This window comes from Melanotaenia boesemani, chromosome 23 (genome assembly GCF_017639745.1).
Source record: "Melanotaenia boesemani isolate fMelBoe1 chromosome 23, fMelBoe1.pri, whole genome shotgun sequence".
In the NCBI taxonomy this organism is placed as follows: domain Eukaryota; kingdom Metazoa; phylum Chordata; class Actinopteri; order Atheriniformes; family Melanotaeniidae; genus Melanotaenia; species Melanotaenia boesemani.
In genome coordinates this window covers 6544290-6561354 of record NC_055704.1, presented here as the reverse complement: position 1 = coordinate 6561354, position 17065 = coordinate 6544290, and the positions used below count along the sequence as shown (strand labels likewise).

At 39.1% G+C, this 17065-nt stretch overlaps 1 protein-coding gene across 3 annotated transcripts in view; it reads left to right on the top strand.

The window, feature by feature from the left end:
- Positions 1-17065, top strand: part of grip1 (glutamate receptor interacting protein 1) — a 93056-nt gene that overhangs the window by 36665 nt on the left and 39326 nt on the right. Inside the window, exon 1 of one of the 3 annotated variants that reach the window (XM_041977055.1) lies at positions 13502-13755. The exons of the other annotated variants lie outside the window; for them this stretch is intronic. Within the exon in view, the coding sequence (XP_041832989.1) occupies positions 13701-13755 (55 nt within the window). The 5' untranslated portion in view covers positions 13502-13700. Of the gene's footprint in view, positions 1-13501; positions 13756-17065 lie in introns of those variants that run through there. 3 annotated transcript variants of the gene reach the window in all.

The window sequence follows — 17065 nt, the reverse complement described above, 5'->3', positions numbered from 1 at the left end:
ATGTCCAAGGGTCAGTAAATGCAGCATGCTGTTCTAAACATCTCTACTTTGGGGTAAATGTGTGACGGTGTGAACCATGAACCGCTAGTTTCCTCCTTCTCAGCTGAACTGTAAACAAGTGCAATGAGAGAAAAGCCAATCAGCTGATCACCGACAGCCGTCGCTTCAGAAACAGACGACCAGAGATCCACTAGAGCAGACACGTTGGTGCAAAACGCAGATTGGGTGTCGCAGGTTTAAAAAATAATGCGGGAAAAGTGCAGGTGTGGAACCCTTCCCCCGGGGAAAAGAGTGTGTGTTAAAACACCCCCATTCTCCATGGAGGCAATGTCCATGGTTTGCTCCATTAACGCTGTTTATTCTCAAGTCCATCCATAGAACCACCCGGCCGATCTTTCCTATCGTCCTTCTCCACGTCATAACAGAGAAATGATGGATGTGGGGCTTGTCGTGCCGAGCATGCGTTAATTGTGTTAAAAATTTTAACGCAATTAAATACATAATTAACGCAATTACCGCGTTATTTTTGACAACCCTAGAATAAACAATATCATTTAACCAAACTGCAGAGCATTTACTTTAAGCATAAATAGCTGCTTGTTTTCCAGGCTGGTGAGCCGTCCTCCACAAAGACAGCTTGATCATTTTTGACTCTATAACCAAAAAATATAAATATCTGATAAGAACGATATAATCTGTTTGTTTGGAGGGAGTAACTCCTCCTCTGCTGTACTTTCCCACTTCAACATGCTTCTCCTGCAACATGGAACAGAAAGAAAGTAACACACGGATCTTTATCCTTGTTTTTCGTTACGTTCAGACGTAATCCTTTATGGATAGTGACATCTTTACAATAAATTAATGGTAATGTTTAAAGACCCACTCTGGAACAGATTTTTCCAGTAACGTGAGAAAGTTGTGTCATTAATACTGCAATCAGTTGTGAAATGAAGTAACCGGGACATCCCTGTAGATGGCACCAGTTAATCTACTTCCACTTTGGGAAGAGATGTTTTCACCATTTCTCATTTCAGTCTCAACAAAAATAGGGTGCATTGATTGATTAAGTGATGTAACCTGGGATCTTACAACAACCAGACCCCCTCCCTCAGGCGACCCAGCCAGGGTTGAGCAAGCCCCAGCTTGTGTCTAGGTAGCGCTACCCTACTTACCACGCCTCTCCCCTCTTGATTCACGGCCACCTTGACGCCACTTCTGCTGTGTCGGTGGCAACTTAACAGCCCTAAGCTGACTGGCTCCTGTGATGCCCAGCATCTTGTAGGCCCTGCAGAGGGATTGGCCCACAAATCCTTGGCATCACACTTTTCCATAGGCATTGGCAAGGTCCAACCACAGCACAGCCAGGTCACCTTTGTTCTCCCTGGCTTCCCTGATAAGCTGAGTGACCACGTCGGTGTGCTCCAAACAGCCAGAGACCTTCGGAATCCCTCCTTTCTGGACCGAAGTGTCGATGTAGGAGTTTTCCAGGAAGTAGTCTGTCAGTTGCCTGGTGACAATGCTATAGAAGATCTTCCTTCAACACTCAGCAGTGAGATGGTTCAGAACTGATTGATGTTCTGAGAGCTTTCCTCCTTTGAGATCCACACACCCTCTGCCTGTCTCCACTGATCTGCTACCTTGCCCCTCCTCCAGATCACCTTCAGGATCTTCCAGAGTCTATGGAGTAGCCTGGGGCAGTTCTTATATACCTTGTACGGTACTCCACTAGGCCCAGGAGCGGAGCTTGCTCTTGCCCTCTTGTCTACCTCCTGGATCTCTCTCCAACCAGGCTCCTTCCCGTCAAAATCCAGTGTTGGTGCAGGTGGATCCATCGGGGACCTACAGGGGCCCAGTTCTTGCTCTCTACGTTCGTCACTGTAGGTCTCTCTGAGGTGCTGATCGACCTCAGCTTTGGAGCAGGCGAGTTGACCACTGCGCTTCTGCCCTAGCAGCTGTTTTGTGAACCCAAATGGATTTCCCTGCATTACCACCTTCTGCTCAGTATCTGGAAGCATAAACGCACATTTTTATCAGAAAAACAGAAAATTTAACTGTTGTCATTTTAACCTGTTATTACATGCATTATGATGCCATGAAGGAAGGGAAATGTCTGGAGTGTTTTTATGTCTTAAAATAGACTAAATGAAGATGTTTTGCAAGTTTTTGGGATATCATGGTGCATAAGTTAAAGGTTTTTGACTTTGACATGAAGCATGTGGTTTTATGTTTTAATGTCTTCTGCTTCAACAATATGGAGAACTGTTTAATTCATAATTATATAAATTAATGCTGAAAATTAATAAATATCCCATAAAATAAATAGGAAATAAATACAAAATGTACATTTTAATGATTATTTATTTAATGACACTTATTGATTTTTTTTTATTTAATATATTTTCATTCACTCATTTTTGCTTTAAACCTTTTATGTATTTATCTGTTTAATTTAATGTGAAACTTATTTTGGAGTCTCAGTTCTTATTTCGTTATTTTTATTTGGGGTTCTTATGTTCAAGTGTAGGGGCGTGGTTTTCTACCAGTGGGCGTGGTTATTGGACTGGGTTTGGCTTCAGGGCTGTACGTCAGAAAGTGACCAATCACAGCAAAGTGTTCCTTCCACTAGTCTCTGTTCAGTCCAACCCAGTGTCAGTATCAAGAGTCCACTGGGTTCCTGAGAGACGTGAAAGCGTTTAGTGGGACAGGAGGACATAAACTCAGACACAGCCGCGATGCTCAGTCAACTTTTCTAGAACGTGGAAGTGATCTAAATGCTCCGCCATCATTGACTGAAACCCACAGATAACCTTCGTTTCCCTGATCTGCCTGCCTGCTTTTCCTTGTATGATAAGTAAATAAAACATATTAAATAAATCAGTAAGTGTCAATAAATAAATAATTATTGAACAATGTACATTTTATTAATTTATTTTGTATTTCTTTTATGGGATATATATTAATTTATGTATTTATTTATTTATTAATAAAACAGCTCTCCATAAAACAAGTTACAATACATGGTTTTAGTGTAAAAGTGTAATAAAAGGAAAAGTTTTTAAAGGGTTTGATATCTGAGTGTTGCTACAACCCATTAAGATGAACATCTAGAGGAGTCTAAGCATAGTTTTTCAAATTTAAACAAACTACATGTCAAAGCAAAGATCACTGCTATTTGCTTAACAACACGCTGGAGTCAGATTCCAGAGTTTGGTCTTCGTTGCTTCATTTAAATGAAGTTTATGTCAGTTTTCTGGCCCTTTCCTGACATTTGTCGTCATTATTTGTCATTTATGGAGCTCCACAAAGCAGTTTTTTCTAGTATTTTCTACCCACCATAAAATGTGGCTGAATTTAGTCCGTAAATAGAGAAAAAGGTGGAAATTATGACCAAATAAGACAGGATCGTGTAATAGTAGACCTTGTCCTAGAGAACATGACGTTACTGCATTAACGTCACATTTATCTGTGTTCAGTTATAAACATTAAACAAACTGAAACACAAAATAACCAGTAATAGTTTCCATAATAGTCCAATTTTGCCTGAAGCAAAATAAGCAATTTTCCTTAATCTTACATAGTTGCTTCAGGGCAACAGTTGCATTTTAGGTTTTCATTATTTAATTAGCCCATAACTTGTAATAAACTATAAAAAATAAAGGTTTACTCATCTTGTAGTGGGAATATATTATTTTTCCAGAAAGAAAAAAGCTGGAAATGAACATAAATACATGTATTGATGGGGAAATGATAGAAATAGTTCATGAAGATACGTTTCTTGGGTTGATAATTGATGATAAAATAAAATAGATTTACCACATTAAACATGTGCATAAAAAAAATTTCAAGAAGTATTTAGACACATTCTGGACCATAATTCACTCCATATTCTCTACTCTTCACTGGGTTCACCTTATTTAAAGGGCTGTGCAGAAGTCTGGGGTAACACATAAATTATCATCATTATCTATGCTGCAAAATGCCCATAAAGATTATTCATAACACTGGTTACAATAATCATACAAATCCACTTTTCTTAAAATATAAAAATTAATGGATTTGTTCCAATCTGCACAAATGATGCATAAAGCAATAAAAAAAAGTCCCAGAAAACATCCTGAAACTTATTTAAAAGAGAAGGAGGTTAAAATTGGATGTGGGATTTAAATTTAAGTCCATACAACTTTGTTTTTGTGTCTCAGTTTGTGGAATTAAGCTGTGAGCATTTAATGCAGGGATCCTTCATCCTCAAGCCCCGGTGTCCTGCAGGTTTGTGGCAACACTCATGTCAGACCTGTTTGTCGCACCAACCTGTGTTCAGAAACCCTTTTAGCAAAACAAGACGAGTTTTGTTTAGTTTTTCTGGAAATGCTCTGAAGATGAACCGGTCCTGATCCGGCTTCTAGCGCCTGGAACAGACCCGTCGACTCTCTGTCGCTACACCTGGTTATCTGGAGCTCAGACAGATGAGGGTGTTTTCCCCACCTGTCTCTGTGTGTGCAGAAAGAAAGACATGTTTTTCAACAGTCTGACTACAATCAAACATTTAAAATTAATCCTGAGTCGTCTTTTATTCTGATAAAACCAGCTGGAATTAAAATACAGGACTAGTTAAAGCAGATCATATGATCTCAGGTCTGAAGCATCAGGCCGCCACGCCCCCATCTGTGATGTCACCTGTCTCACGTCTCCCTGCAGACGGCTGCCTGTCGTCCTCTGAGCGCTACATGATCTCATTACATGCTGAAACATTATGATGCATACATTTGCACATAGATGAAGTGACTGATGCATGATGCAGAGCTGAGAGCGGTGCAGTTCGCAGAGTTCACGTGTGCTGCGAAGGCTGCTGACAGAAAAAAACTGCTAATTAACGCTTAAATCAGGACTCAGTTAGCACCACAGTGTTCAACATGATGGAGATTAAAGAGCAGGAGGGGCGGATGGCGTTGGTTTAAGTTGGAGAACTCAAATATGTTAAAAGCAAAGAAACATCTTTGTTTTCCTCTGAAATGAGCAAGCCTGTGATGAAGTGCACGCCTACATGGGTTTCTGTGTGTGAATGTGCTAGACTCCCCTGGACTCGACCAGCTCTCAGGCCCACGTCTTCCACTTTAACGCTGGCTGGGATTGGCTGCGAGCTGGCCGGTCCGGAGGCGGCGTTCTTCGCTCGATTATCTTCAGAGCCAACAAATGCACACACACGAGCGGAGAGGCAAAAAAAGTAGAGCAGAAATCCACAGTTAATTAATCTGCAGGCCTCTCGGGATTCACAGCGCTTTCCCCTCATTATTTGGATTTGATGTTTAATTAGTTCTTTTGAATGAAAGAATAACTGACTCCATTTTTTTTCCTTCTCTGGTTCCTTTCAAACAGTTGGTAGTTTATTAAGCAGACCTGGCTGTTAGTAAGACAATAAATCCTGCTTTTCTTCCACTTCTAATCTTCAGCTTTAGTGTTTCATGTTGGTTTAGGAATCTAATGTTTGAGCTGCAGTTTTATTTGTTAATACTGTAAACTGATCTATATGTGTCTATTTTTACCACACAATTATCAAAACCATTCATAATAATGTTTTCATGGGAATAAACTAATTGAAAAATATATAACCATCAGATCAATTAGTTTTTTGTTAATTTTTTAAGGCTTTTTGTTTAAATATGTTGAAAGAAACAAAACTATGAGATCAGCTTATGTTATGTGCATCGCTTTTACCTGAGAAAGGTCAAATGCCACATTGAGTTGTTGCACCTGGACATACTTGGATTAAAACATCTGTAAAGCTCCATGTTTACATTTTTTAACCTCTAAGTTTGCACAGTTACTAATTCCTGGGTGTTATCCTGTGATTCAAAGGTGGTTTTCACAGTGAATAATGTGGAATGTCTTTAAGATGGAAATAAAAATGTTCATTTACTCATAGACACATACGATTAACATGTCAAGTGAACCTGGTTTTGGCTCCAAGATTTTTTTAAATATATTTTTAAAAATATATACCTTACAGTGTTCTTTGAGGAGCATGACCATTCAGATTTTCTGCCTGCAGCTGTAAGAATAATGTTCCTGTGCTCCAATAACGCCCATCGTTTCTGCTGCATATGTGCTGCATATTCCTGGATAGTTTAGATGAACTTGTGTTCTTAAAAAGAACCATTATATGTCATGATATTAGGAATGATGATGTGACTTGAGATATTTAAAGAAGTACTTTAATCTATGGTGCTAATCTCAGGTACATTAAGGAGGACTGCATTCCATTTCTGTGTCTAAGCATGTCAGTTAAGCTAACAAACATTCACGAAAGCACCATTTCCTCGAACTGGTATGCAGCCCTCACAAATACACCTGTGCTCATCGTTTTTTCAAGTCGAAACATTTTTGTGCTGTTGATATTTCAGCAACAGTTATGTTTTTCATATTATTCACTCATTATCTCTTAGATTAAATGATTAATTGATTGACAAAATAAAGGTTGTGCAGATTAATTGATAAGGAAAATGAACAGCAGCTCTGCAACTGCTGCGGACGACCTCCTCACCAGCATGACTCCTGAATACTTCTTGTTTCCGTGCTCACTGAGGATGTAGCCGTCTTGTTTGAATAACTGTTATTGATGTGTCAGTCCAGGTCGTGGTTGGGTTCGGGGTAAATTCAGTGTGATGCCCTCCTGGTTTCATTGTGGTGTTAGAGTCTGACAGAGCGCGGCTGATGTTGTGTTGATGACTGAGCTGTTGCTGCCTCCCATCTGTTCCTCACACACACATAAACTCGCCTGTTGGACTGTGACTGTTCGCACTAATTAAAGGGTTGCACATCCGTCCTCTTCTCTTCCCGTTACCAGAGCGGTGTTATTAGCACTCAGTGTGTCTCTGTGTGTGTGCTTACATAAGAGGATGTCACGGTGACTCAAACCCTTGTGTTTAACTTTGGGCGGTGGGAGTTGACATGCAAACACACACTTACAGTGGTGTGCTCTGATTCTGTTGTTTAGAAATGCCAGCGGCTGTGATGATAACCTGTAGTGTGTGTGTGTGTGTGTGTGCGTGTGTGTGTGTGTGTCTGTGTGAGTGTGTGTGTCAGTTTGTGTGAACACTTCTTTCATCTCTCAGAATCACTCTTTGTACGGTGCGGGGTCGCTCTCTCCCCTCAATTATTCATCAGCTTGTTTCCATGGTAACGACTGCAGCCGTGTGTATGTGTGTGCATGTTGTCGGGAGGATGTTGATGTGACAGCAGCGGGACGGGTTTCATCACTTTATGATGGTGTATTATTACATGTGATGTACACACAGACTGTAAACAGGCGGAAGCACTACAAGTTATCATAGTAAAGCGACAGCAGAGTGTCGATAGAGTATTAGAGTGACCCGTTTCAGAGGTACAATAGAACAGTAGATTTGCAGTAAAACAACAAAAAACAACAGAGCGATAACAGAACAGTTTTAGAACAGAATAGTTATGGTAAAGTGACAATAGAACAAAAAAGTGGGAGTAAAATAACAGTAGAGTGACGGTGGAATGAGTAGGATGACATAAAAGCAGTGAGGTTATGCTAGAGTGACAATACAACAGTAGAGTCACAGTAAAACAACAGTAGAATGACAGTAGAGTTATGACAGGGTGTCAATAAAACATTAGATTGACAGTAAAACAACAGTAGAATGACATTAGAGTGATACAAGAGTGACACTTGACCAGTAGAGTTATGGTAGAGTGACCATAGAACAGGATAGTTATGATAGATTGTCAATAGATTAGTAGAATGACAATAACATAATGGTAGAGGGACACTAGACCAGTAGAGTCATGGTAAAGTTACAATAGACCAATAGAATAACAGTAAAACCACAATAGAATGACAGCAACATTACAGAAGACCAGTATAATGATGGTAGAGTGACAATAGAACAATAGAATGACAGGAAAACAGTAGTTACAGTAGACCAGAAGAGTTATTGTAGAGTGTCAATAGAACAGTAGAGTGATGATAGAATGACAGGAAAACCACAGTAGAATGACAACAGAGCGACAATAAAATAGAGTTACAGTAGAAGAACTGCAGTGTTTTTCTCCGGTTTTGATTCAGAGTAAAGTAGAACCTGCTGTTTCAGTCATTTTGTTGTGACACATTTTCTGTGATTTTCTTTGACTATTGTGTTTCTACGGTGACGATTTTGGTTCTGTTCAGACTAGACACATACATGAGACCTAAAGATGTAGTATTTAATCCTGAATACTGTATGTTTATCATGGTATCAGGTGCTGTTTTTGTTTCTGGCTGTATCTTTTGATTCCAGATTATTTTAGGTTTTTAAGTTGCTTCTGGTTGACTTGGTTCTTTATGCATTTTATTTGTCACGCTTTGTCTCTCTGGTTCAGATCAGTTCTGACTTTCATTTGGTCCTGATTCAGGTTGGTTCTGATTTATTATTTGTTCAGGTATTTCTAGCAGGGCAGTACTTTCTGTTGTTTGGTATTGTTAGTAGTGGTACATTTTGAGCATCATGTTTTCTTTAATCTGTGCTTGAGTAGAAATGTGCTTTCTGAGCTGCAGTTTCCTGCTGTGCTGCAGCTGTTTCTCCAGCAGGGGGTGCTATAGACTCAATGCAACTGACAGGGAGCTTGACCAGCAGGAGGCAGCACAGATCAGCACTGTCCACCTACAAACACTGAGAACAAAACTCACTTATATAACAACTCTGTGCTGAGAGTCATGAGTACTCGCAGTAAGGCTGGTGGAGAGACACTGACACAGAAGGGCACATAGAAGAGGAGAGAGAGCCTGCTGACCTGCATTTTACTGCAGTTATAGTAATATCACAGTTAATACCTTCATACACACAGGCTGAAACTAATCCTGTGTAATCTATTGCTGAAACACTGACCTACATGTCTGAGCACTTCATTACCTGGGGCAGGACACGCCCCCTCCTCCAGCCAATGATGTCACACACTGCACACTGGCTGCTCTCTTATTGGCTCTCAATGCTGACATAAAAATACTAGAAACAGCTGCAGCCTCACAGATCACTAGTTTGATCTGTTTTAATATGGTCACCCTGGAATATAAAAAAAACAATGTGAAAACAAGACTGTAACAAAAATTAATGAAGACTTTAAGACTTTACTCTGACGGAAAAAAAATAGCTGAATATTTAATAGATCTTCTAAAGCATTAACTCACAATGTAAAAATACAACACTGACATTGATTTCCAAATAGAATTGTGAGTCTGCTGAGACCAGAGTCTGGATTTTACGGGATTACTGTTACTGTGGAAACACAGGTCCCTGGTCAGAGGTCTTATCAGACACCAGTCTTCCAGATCTAGGAGGACCAAAAGCTGTTTCTCAAAGTCAGTGATGCTTGTGTGGTGAACAAACAAAAATTTAAACGCTTACCCCCCCAAACCAATGTCTCAAATGTACACAGGGTCTTGTATGTTCACAGATATCCTTGAAATTTCACTGAAAAGAGCATTAATTCCTTCAAAGGCTACATGACATTATATCAGTTTTTGGGTGAAATGTGGGTGGTATCCCAGAAACATAACCTTTAATCATAATAATAATAATAATATTTAATTTGAGAAACTAACCAGTTTCTGGAAAATGTTCTGTTTTATTATGTTATTTTAAACCACTTATATCTAATTGTGTTGTGGTTCCTATAATGGAGAACGGCCATGTTAATGCTTCAAAAGACAAGTAGATGAAGAGTACAGCTGAGAAGGCAACAGGATGGGACTCTTCTTTTGGGATCCAAATGTTATGGATTGGGTGGGTGGGTGGAGTTTGAGAAACTGCAATCCATTGATTTGTTGAAAGAATAGTCACTTCCTGTGTAACTGGGACAAAGATGGAACAGTACCATGTATAAATATACCATGGATATTTTGTTTTTAAAGCCACATGAAAAGACAAATTAACAAACAGCTAATTGTGTTCTTTTTAACTATAATTCACAGAAGGCTTTGCACCACTAGGACGTCAAACTACTATGTAGCTGATGTATATTGCTACCTGGCTTATACCTTATCTAGCAGGTAAGGGTTACACAACAGAGATTAGGGTTTACTGCTCCAAAATATCCCATCCTGAGCCCAATACCTTGGTAGAAATGGGGTTAAAGATGAAGAAAGTGAAGGAATCAGTGTGGATTCTGGTTTTTGAAACATTTGAGTGTCCATATTTGAGGCATGGACAGTAATAGTCAGCCTCATAAAAGAAGATGAAACAAAGACTATTGCTAATATTTTAGAAAAGGTTGTGGCTAAACAACCTACAGCTGTTTAGGAAAAGAAAGGCAGTCTTGATCATTTTCAGTCTGGTTTTCGCTGGGCTCTTTCCGTTGGAGAATGTTCTGTGTTACTGATTGTCTGCCTTTGATACTGTAGACTATCACATCATGCCTGATTGGCTGAAATATTGGGTTGGTGTATCAGGATCTACTTTGGAAATATTTTTCATCATATCTCTGGGTGATCATTTTCTGTTGCTGCTGCCATATTCTAGTTCTCTTCCTCATTCTTTACGTATAGCCCCATTTCCACTTAGTAAATGGGGCTTATTTGGTGTGGTTTGGTTCAGTAAACTTTAATCTCTGTTACGTTTCCACTGCACCCTTATCTAGTAGGTAATATGGCTGCAACTAATGACTATTCTGATGTTCAATTAGTCACGACTATTAAAACGACTAGTCGACCAATCGGATTATGTATCTCATGATTATTATATATGGATCTTATTTCACTTTCAGCTTTGAAATCTTGCATGAGGTTGTTAAGTAAGTCTGACGTTCCTCCTCTTTAAGTGTTCGAGCATTGCAGACGTACTTCCGTGGTACACAAGGTCCGCTTTACAAATCTCACTTGTATTTAATTTATTTTATAAGTTTAATGTGAAGTTATCCCAGACTTTTAATGTTCTCCGCCGCCGTTTTGCTCCCTAGTCCGCCGCCATGATTTTCCCCTGGTGGACATTATTGCACATGTGCAGCTCTCAGCAGAGATAAAAAAAAAGACGATGTCTCACTCTATAGTTTTTTTTTTTCTTTGTGCATGTGCATTGAGCAACTCTCAGCAGAGATAGGGAACAAGATGATGTCTCACTCTGTAGTTTTTTTTTTCTTTCTTTTTTTTTCTTCATTTTTTGCCGACAATAATCAACGGCTAAATTGTCGACAACATCGACTAATCGTTGCAGCCCTAGTAGGTAAGCTATAAGCCGGATAGCGATATATGTTTCAGCTACATAATTGCGTTAAGTTATAACGGCACGTCATTTTCTTTTAATTTTAATGAACTTTACCACTGAAACAAAAGAGAAGAATGGTGGAAAATCAACAGTTCTTTCCACCAATCAATGGATTACATTTTGTCAAGCTACGCCTTTTAGGATCGGTACGATACGGAAACCAGCTGAACGGTCCCAAAAATGTAGCAGTTTTCATTGGAAGTTCTGGCGCCCTTTCTAGTTTTTACCTTTGATTTAAAAAAAAAAAAAAAGTACCTTCCTGTCCTGTACTAAACTGGACCCCTTGGTGTAAACTGGGCTTTTGGTTCTGTTTTGGGGGTTTAATCATTTCGGGCGGCTGTAGCTCAGGAGGAAGAGCAGTCGTCTTTCGACCGGAAGGTAGGCGGATCGATTCCAGGCTTTCACTGACTACATGCCGAAGTGTCCTTGGGCAAGACACTTAACCCCACGTGTGAATTTGTGTGTGAATGGGTGAATGTGATAAGTAGTGTAAAGCGCTTTGAGTGGTCAAACTGTCTGGAAAAGCGCTATATAAGTACAAGTCCATTTACCATTTCTTTTATATCTGCTTTCTCATGCACATATTTTGAGTTCTTTTAATGACATTTCTTATCACTGCTATGCAGATGATATTCATGTATCTATTTCCCTTTCCTTATATTTCCATGGTGTCTTTAAAGTGCAGATTCTGTCACATGTTGGATTGCTGATCATTTTCTTTAGCTTCATGAGAAAGCTGAAGTCATTGAAATTCACTTGCCTGAGTAAAATGAAATATACAAACGTTTGTGTTATTCTTTTTATAATTTCATGTTTTCTGTGCTTCGTAGTGAAACCCTTTGCAATTTCTATTTTGAAAGGTGCTATATGTGTAAAATCTTACTTACAAATTTGGAACAGCCCAAGAGAAGACAGGAATATTTTGTTGTTAGCCGTGTTACTGAATGAAATGAGGTTCAGTGGTGTGAAATGCAAATAAGTACATAAACATTTGCAGGAATGAGGTGTAATCAAGAGTCGGAGGTTGGTTGGGTGGTGCTGGAATTCTGTTCAATCTCTGTTTTTAGGCTCTCATTATGAATTTGACTTGGTTTAGGCACCAATAAGACCTGGTTAGGGTTAGGAAAAGATCGTGGTCTGGATAAGAGTCCATCCTTTCACAAAGCTGCAGTTCCTAAAGCATCACCAGGCATGAAAGAACGTGATGTCACTCATCTGGGGTTTGCAGAAACATGGAATGCCACCATGTAGTGTCTTTGTGAATCCCATCATGCTCTGTCATTGCTCTTTTTTCTTTATTTATGACATCCTATAACAGAGTATGTTTTCAGTTTTCAGTCAGTTCCTCCCGTCCTCTTGGACACGATATCTTAGGGACGTCATGAGGGAATTGCTTCATATTTGGCACAAACATCAGCTATTTTTCTAAATGAAAAACAGCTTTTTTTTTACATGAATTGTCTACGAAGTCTTTTTGGGTCATATGTGATGTCTCAGCTTGGGAGCAGAAGGCAACATTTTGACCCAGTTTTGGCCTGATGCAGAACTGGTGATTATTTGTTGGTTGGCAGCTGGTTGACAGTCTACATCCATCCCTCTTTTGTATTTTTCATTTTCTCCTCGCCTTTTTTTCTAGTCCTGTCTCATTTCTTTCCATCTTTTCTTTTAAAAACATTCTTCTTTTTATTTTTTTTTAATTTTTGCTTATTTACATTTTCTCATCCTCTCACTCGTCTTTCATTAATAACTTTTTTTTATCAGTTTTCTTTGATTTAAATTTCTTCCCTCATTTGATCATTTCTCTTTCTCTCATTAATTCCATTTTTTATTCCATTTCCTTCTCCTTTTTTTGCATCTCTTCTTTTCCTCCATTTCCTTACTTATTTCCATCTTTCCTCTATTTGATCTCTTCTTTTATCCTGGATTTATTTTCCTAATTTCTAACCTCCATTCATTAAATTTGTTAGTCTCTTTCTCTTTGTTAAATTAATTATCCATCCATTTTTATCTACAATACCTACCTACCATCCATCCATCCATCCATCCATCCATCCATCCATCCATCCATCCAGCTGCACAAACACATTACAAACCAGCAGAGGGATACAGCAGCTTCTTTCCTCCTCCTCTCTCTGCCTCTCCATCACCCCCCTCCTCATCCTTCCGCTCATCTTCATCCTCTCATCTGCGCAGACTCTACCCCCTCCACCTTGCCCCCTCCCCCCGGCTGATTTTTGTGGAAGAGCTTCACATCTGCAGCGCTCTCTGCCTGCCTCGCGAGCCTGAATGACAGTCTCAGTTTGAGGAACTCCTTCAGTCGGCAGCTGGCAGAGGAGGAAGAGGAGGTGTAGTCTTCGTTTTTTTTTTTTTTGTTTTGTTTTTTTTTTCCTGGTGGCTGCATCTGCATGGCGCTGGGGGGGAGGCGACGCTCGGCTCGGTTTCACCATGATCGCCGTGTCGTTTAAATGTCGCTGCCAGATTCTGCGCAGGGTGAACAAAGGTAGAGAGACGTAGAAGGACACTGGGAGATGGAGAGAGCGAGCGTGTTTGTGTGTGATGGAGTGTGTTTTCATGTGCAACATACATGCATGTTGGTGTGCCATTTGCTGTAAACTGCTGACATTGAAAAGAGAGAGAGAAGCCGTTGTTTATGGATAGAGCAGCTGTGTGTGTGTGTGTGTGTGTGTGTGTGTGTGTGTGTGTGTGTGTGTGTGTGTGTGTGTGTGTGTGTGTGTGTGTGCATGTGCATGGTGTGTGCTCGACGTAAACGATCTCCAGATTAATCCATTCAGTCGATGGCTGCAGGTTTGCCGTGGAGATCTTCAGAGTGAGTGTGAGCTCAGAGAGGAAGCCATGCATCTTATTTTCATGGATTCCTGTGTTAACAGAAAGAAGGAGAGGAGAAAGGAGGGCAGACTAATGGTGTATGTGTGTGTGAGATCAGGTTTATTTGGTTGGATGTTATGTGTAGACTCACCTCTGGGAGTCTGGTGCAGCTACAAACTTCAGGTGTTTGTTTCCTGTTGGATTTTTTTCCATCCAGCTCCACTTTGGGGGAAAATCTCTTCAGATTTGATTGCCGACACTGAAACTGAAGTTTAAGAGTCAAACTGCTCCTTCATATCTTGTGTGGACCTAAACATGAAATATGATGGAGATATAAATAATAGAAGATGAAAAACTGAACTTTTGAGATTGTGGTTGTACTGAAATGTATTGAAATAACCACATTGTTCTGTCAGTGAGCTCCATTCAACAAACGAATTGAACCAACAAACATCAAGAACTTGATTCTTGATTAAAGCTTAGAAACTGAGCTGTACAAAACTCCCGACCCACCCCTAATTTCTTTTTATTTCCCTTCAGTCTGCCAGACTTTGTTTTAATCTTTTGTCAGATTTTCCCACTGTGGAGCCCCGTAACGACGGCTAATTCAGCATCCGTCTTCATACGGTCTCTTCTCTGAGATCTCCCCCGTCAGTAAAAGTCAGTTAGATGTCGCCATTAAACAGGTCAGAAAAACAAAGTTTTAATGTAAAAAATGTATGTAGTGTTGCTTTAAAGTGATCTCCAGCTTTCTAAAGGTCTTTTAAAGTTTTCAGTCAGCCTACCTGATCATTTTCAGAGGAATTAATTTTGTCTTTGTTTCCTAATGCTTATCTATGAATAATTCAAGCGTAAAAAAGGCAAGGCAGGTATATTTGTACTTCACAATTCATGTAAAGAACGAGTTGAAGTGCTTTACATTAAACATAAAAAGCAAGGTGCAAAAGAATTATTAAAAATAGTTTTAAATAAAAATATAAAAGAAAAAAGATATGTCAGGTCTTCCAGTGTTAACTATAAATCTCCAAAACGTCTGCTTTTATCATCACATTTGCTATTTCTGTACCACATCTGAATGATGTGAACAGAAACCTGGAATTCGTGATCTAAAATTAAACTAAAACACGGTTTTTACTGTGAATCTTGGTTCTGTTTTTCAAGAAGGTCAAAGGACTGGTAAACAACCTTAAATTAAACTTCTTACTTAAGGGATGAAACCGAGTTGTGTCGACACATAACAGACAACTTAGCAAAGAACCAGTTTTAAAATGGATCTTTAGGCTCTTTGTTGCCAGCAGCACTTCACAAGGACACATCATTTTTCTCATTTCTTTGAAAACATCATGTCTGCATGTTGACTGGGATTAAAAGCTTCAGCTTTTACATGTAGTTTTACATAAAAAACAAACAGATGGAACAAAATTAGCAAAACATGGCTTGGATATTTAAGGGTCATGGAACTGAAGGAAAAGGTTGAGGCATGAACTGGACTGAAAATCAGTGGCAACAGGTCTGATGGAGGGATGGATCCTCCCCAGAGCCTGGACCTGAAAAGCTAACAGCCAAAGAAAAGCTTTGGGAAGTCCTTCAAGAAGCCAGGAAAACTATTTCCATTAAAACTTTTACATATATCAATAAATCTCTATTAGCTGTTTTCATAGAAACCTTGAAGAAATGATGAATGTCTGGACTTTTTCACGGAGCTTTATCTAATTAAAGAAGTCATGTTCCTCATAATGGTTTTCCTCGGTTGTTGAGCTTTTTTTGCCTCCTTTAAACATTTCTGACATTTACTGTCACGCTTTACTGGGACACCAAAGATCCAATTGAATTATCATTATACAACCCGGATTGTATAACGTCACAGATGGGGCCCTTTCATGGCACTCAGAAAAAAACACTCCAATTATAAATGAATGAGTAAATACTGACAGCAGTGGCAGTGCTTTACTAACACACACAGGATACGCACAGTTTATACGACTCATTAAATAATCTGTTTATCAGTTATTTTATATGGCATTAGTGGTGGCTCAGCATTTCAGATTTTTCAGATAAATCAAACAATCAAATAATGGAGAAAATAATCTGTTATAAAACAATAATCAGTTGTAGTTTAGATAAGACTAAACCTGAACTGAATGCTGTTAAATCCTGCTTTTACATTATTACATGACTAACACAAGGCACAAGGCAGAAACTGTCTCCACGTTTACTTTAAGGCTTAAAAATGTGTTTTTTAAAAGCAAACCTTAATGCAGGAGTTGTAACTTTGCACGTATCAGTGCTCATACAGAAAGGTGTTAATTATTTGCCCCAAGTAGAGAAATCTAGACAGTTGTAGAGATTAAATAAAAAGTAGAAACTACTGGAAGAATGTCTCAATCAAATTAAATTAACATAAATTAGATTAATACGGAAAAAGAAGTTGCTGATTGAGAGGTATTTAGATACTTGAAGCTAAAAACTGCTGCAGCTGGTTGACTGGAATCAATTAAATAGAAGCTAAAGTAGAGTAGAAACAGAGGCTGGGGGTTTTAAATGAATCCAGATTCAATTTATTTATCATTCCTGCAGATTAAATAATGAAATTAGAAGATGTTGTTCCCCTGTTATTAAGGTAAAGTCAGTCATAAATGAAAAACATTACTTTTAGGATTAGCTGGGAGCTTCTCAGTGAGGAATGTTCGGGGTATTCCTTCCTACTAATGTTCTCATGCTGCAGGAATTTGGGTAAAACAGATCTGAGGTCTGTTTTCTCGTATGGTTCTGATGTCTTTGTAAACTTCCTGAGGCATATTTATTGAATTTGCATCCAAACAACAGACGTTGCTGATGTAAAACGGAGCCGATCAGGACTCATCTCATCATTTCTGCTCAGAAGTCAACCCACCCATCTAGGGCTAAAGGAGTTATCGTAAAGATATCTGTCACAGTTGGATCGCTAAAATGTGTAAAATGCTGCTAAAACCTTTAAAAAACAG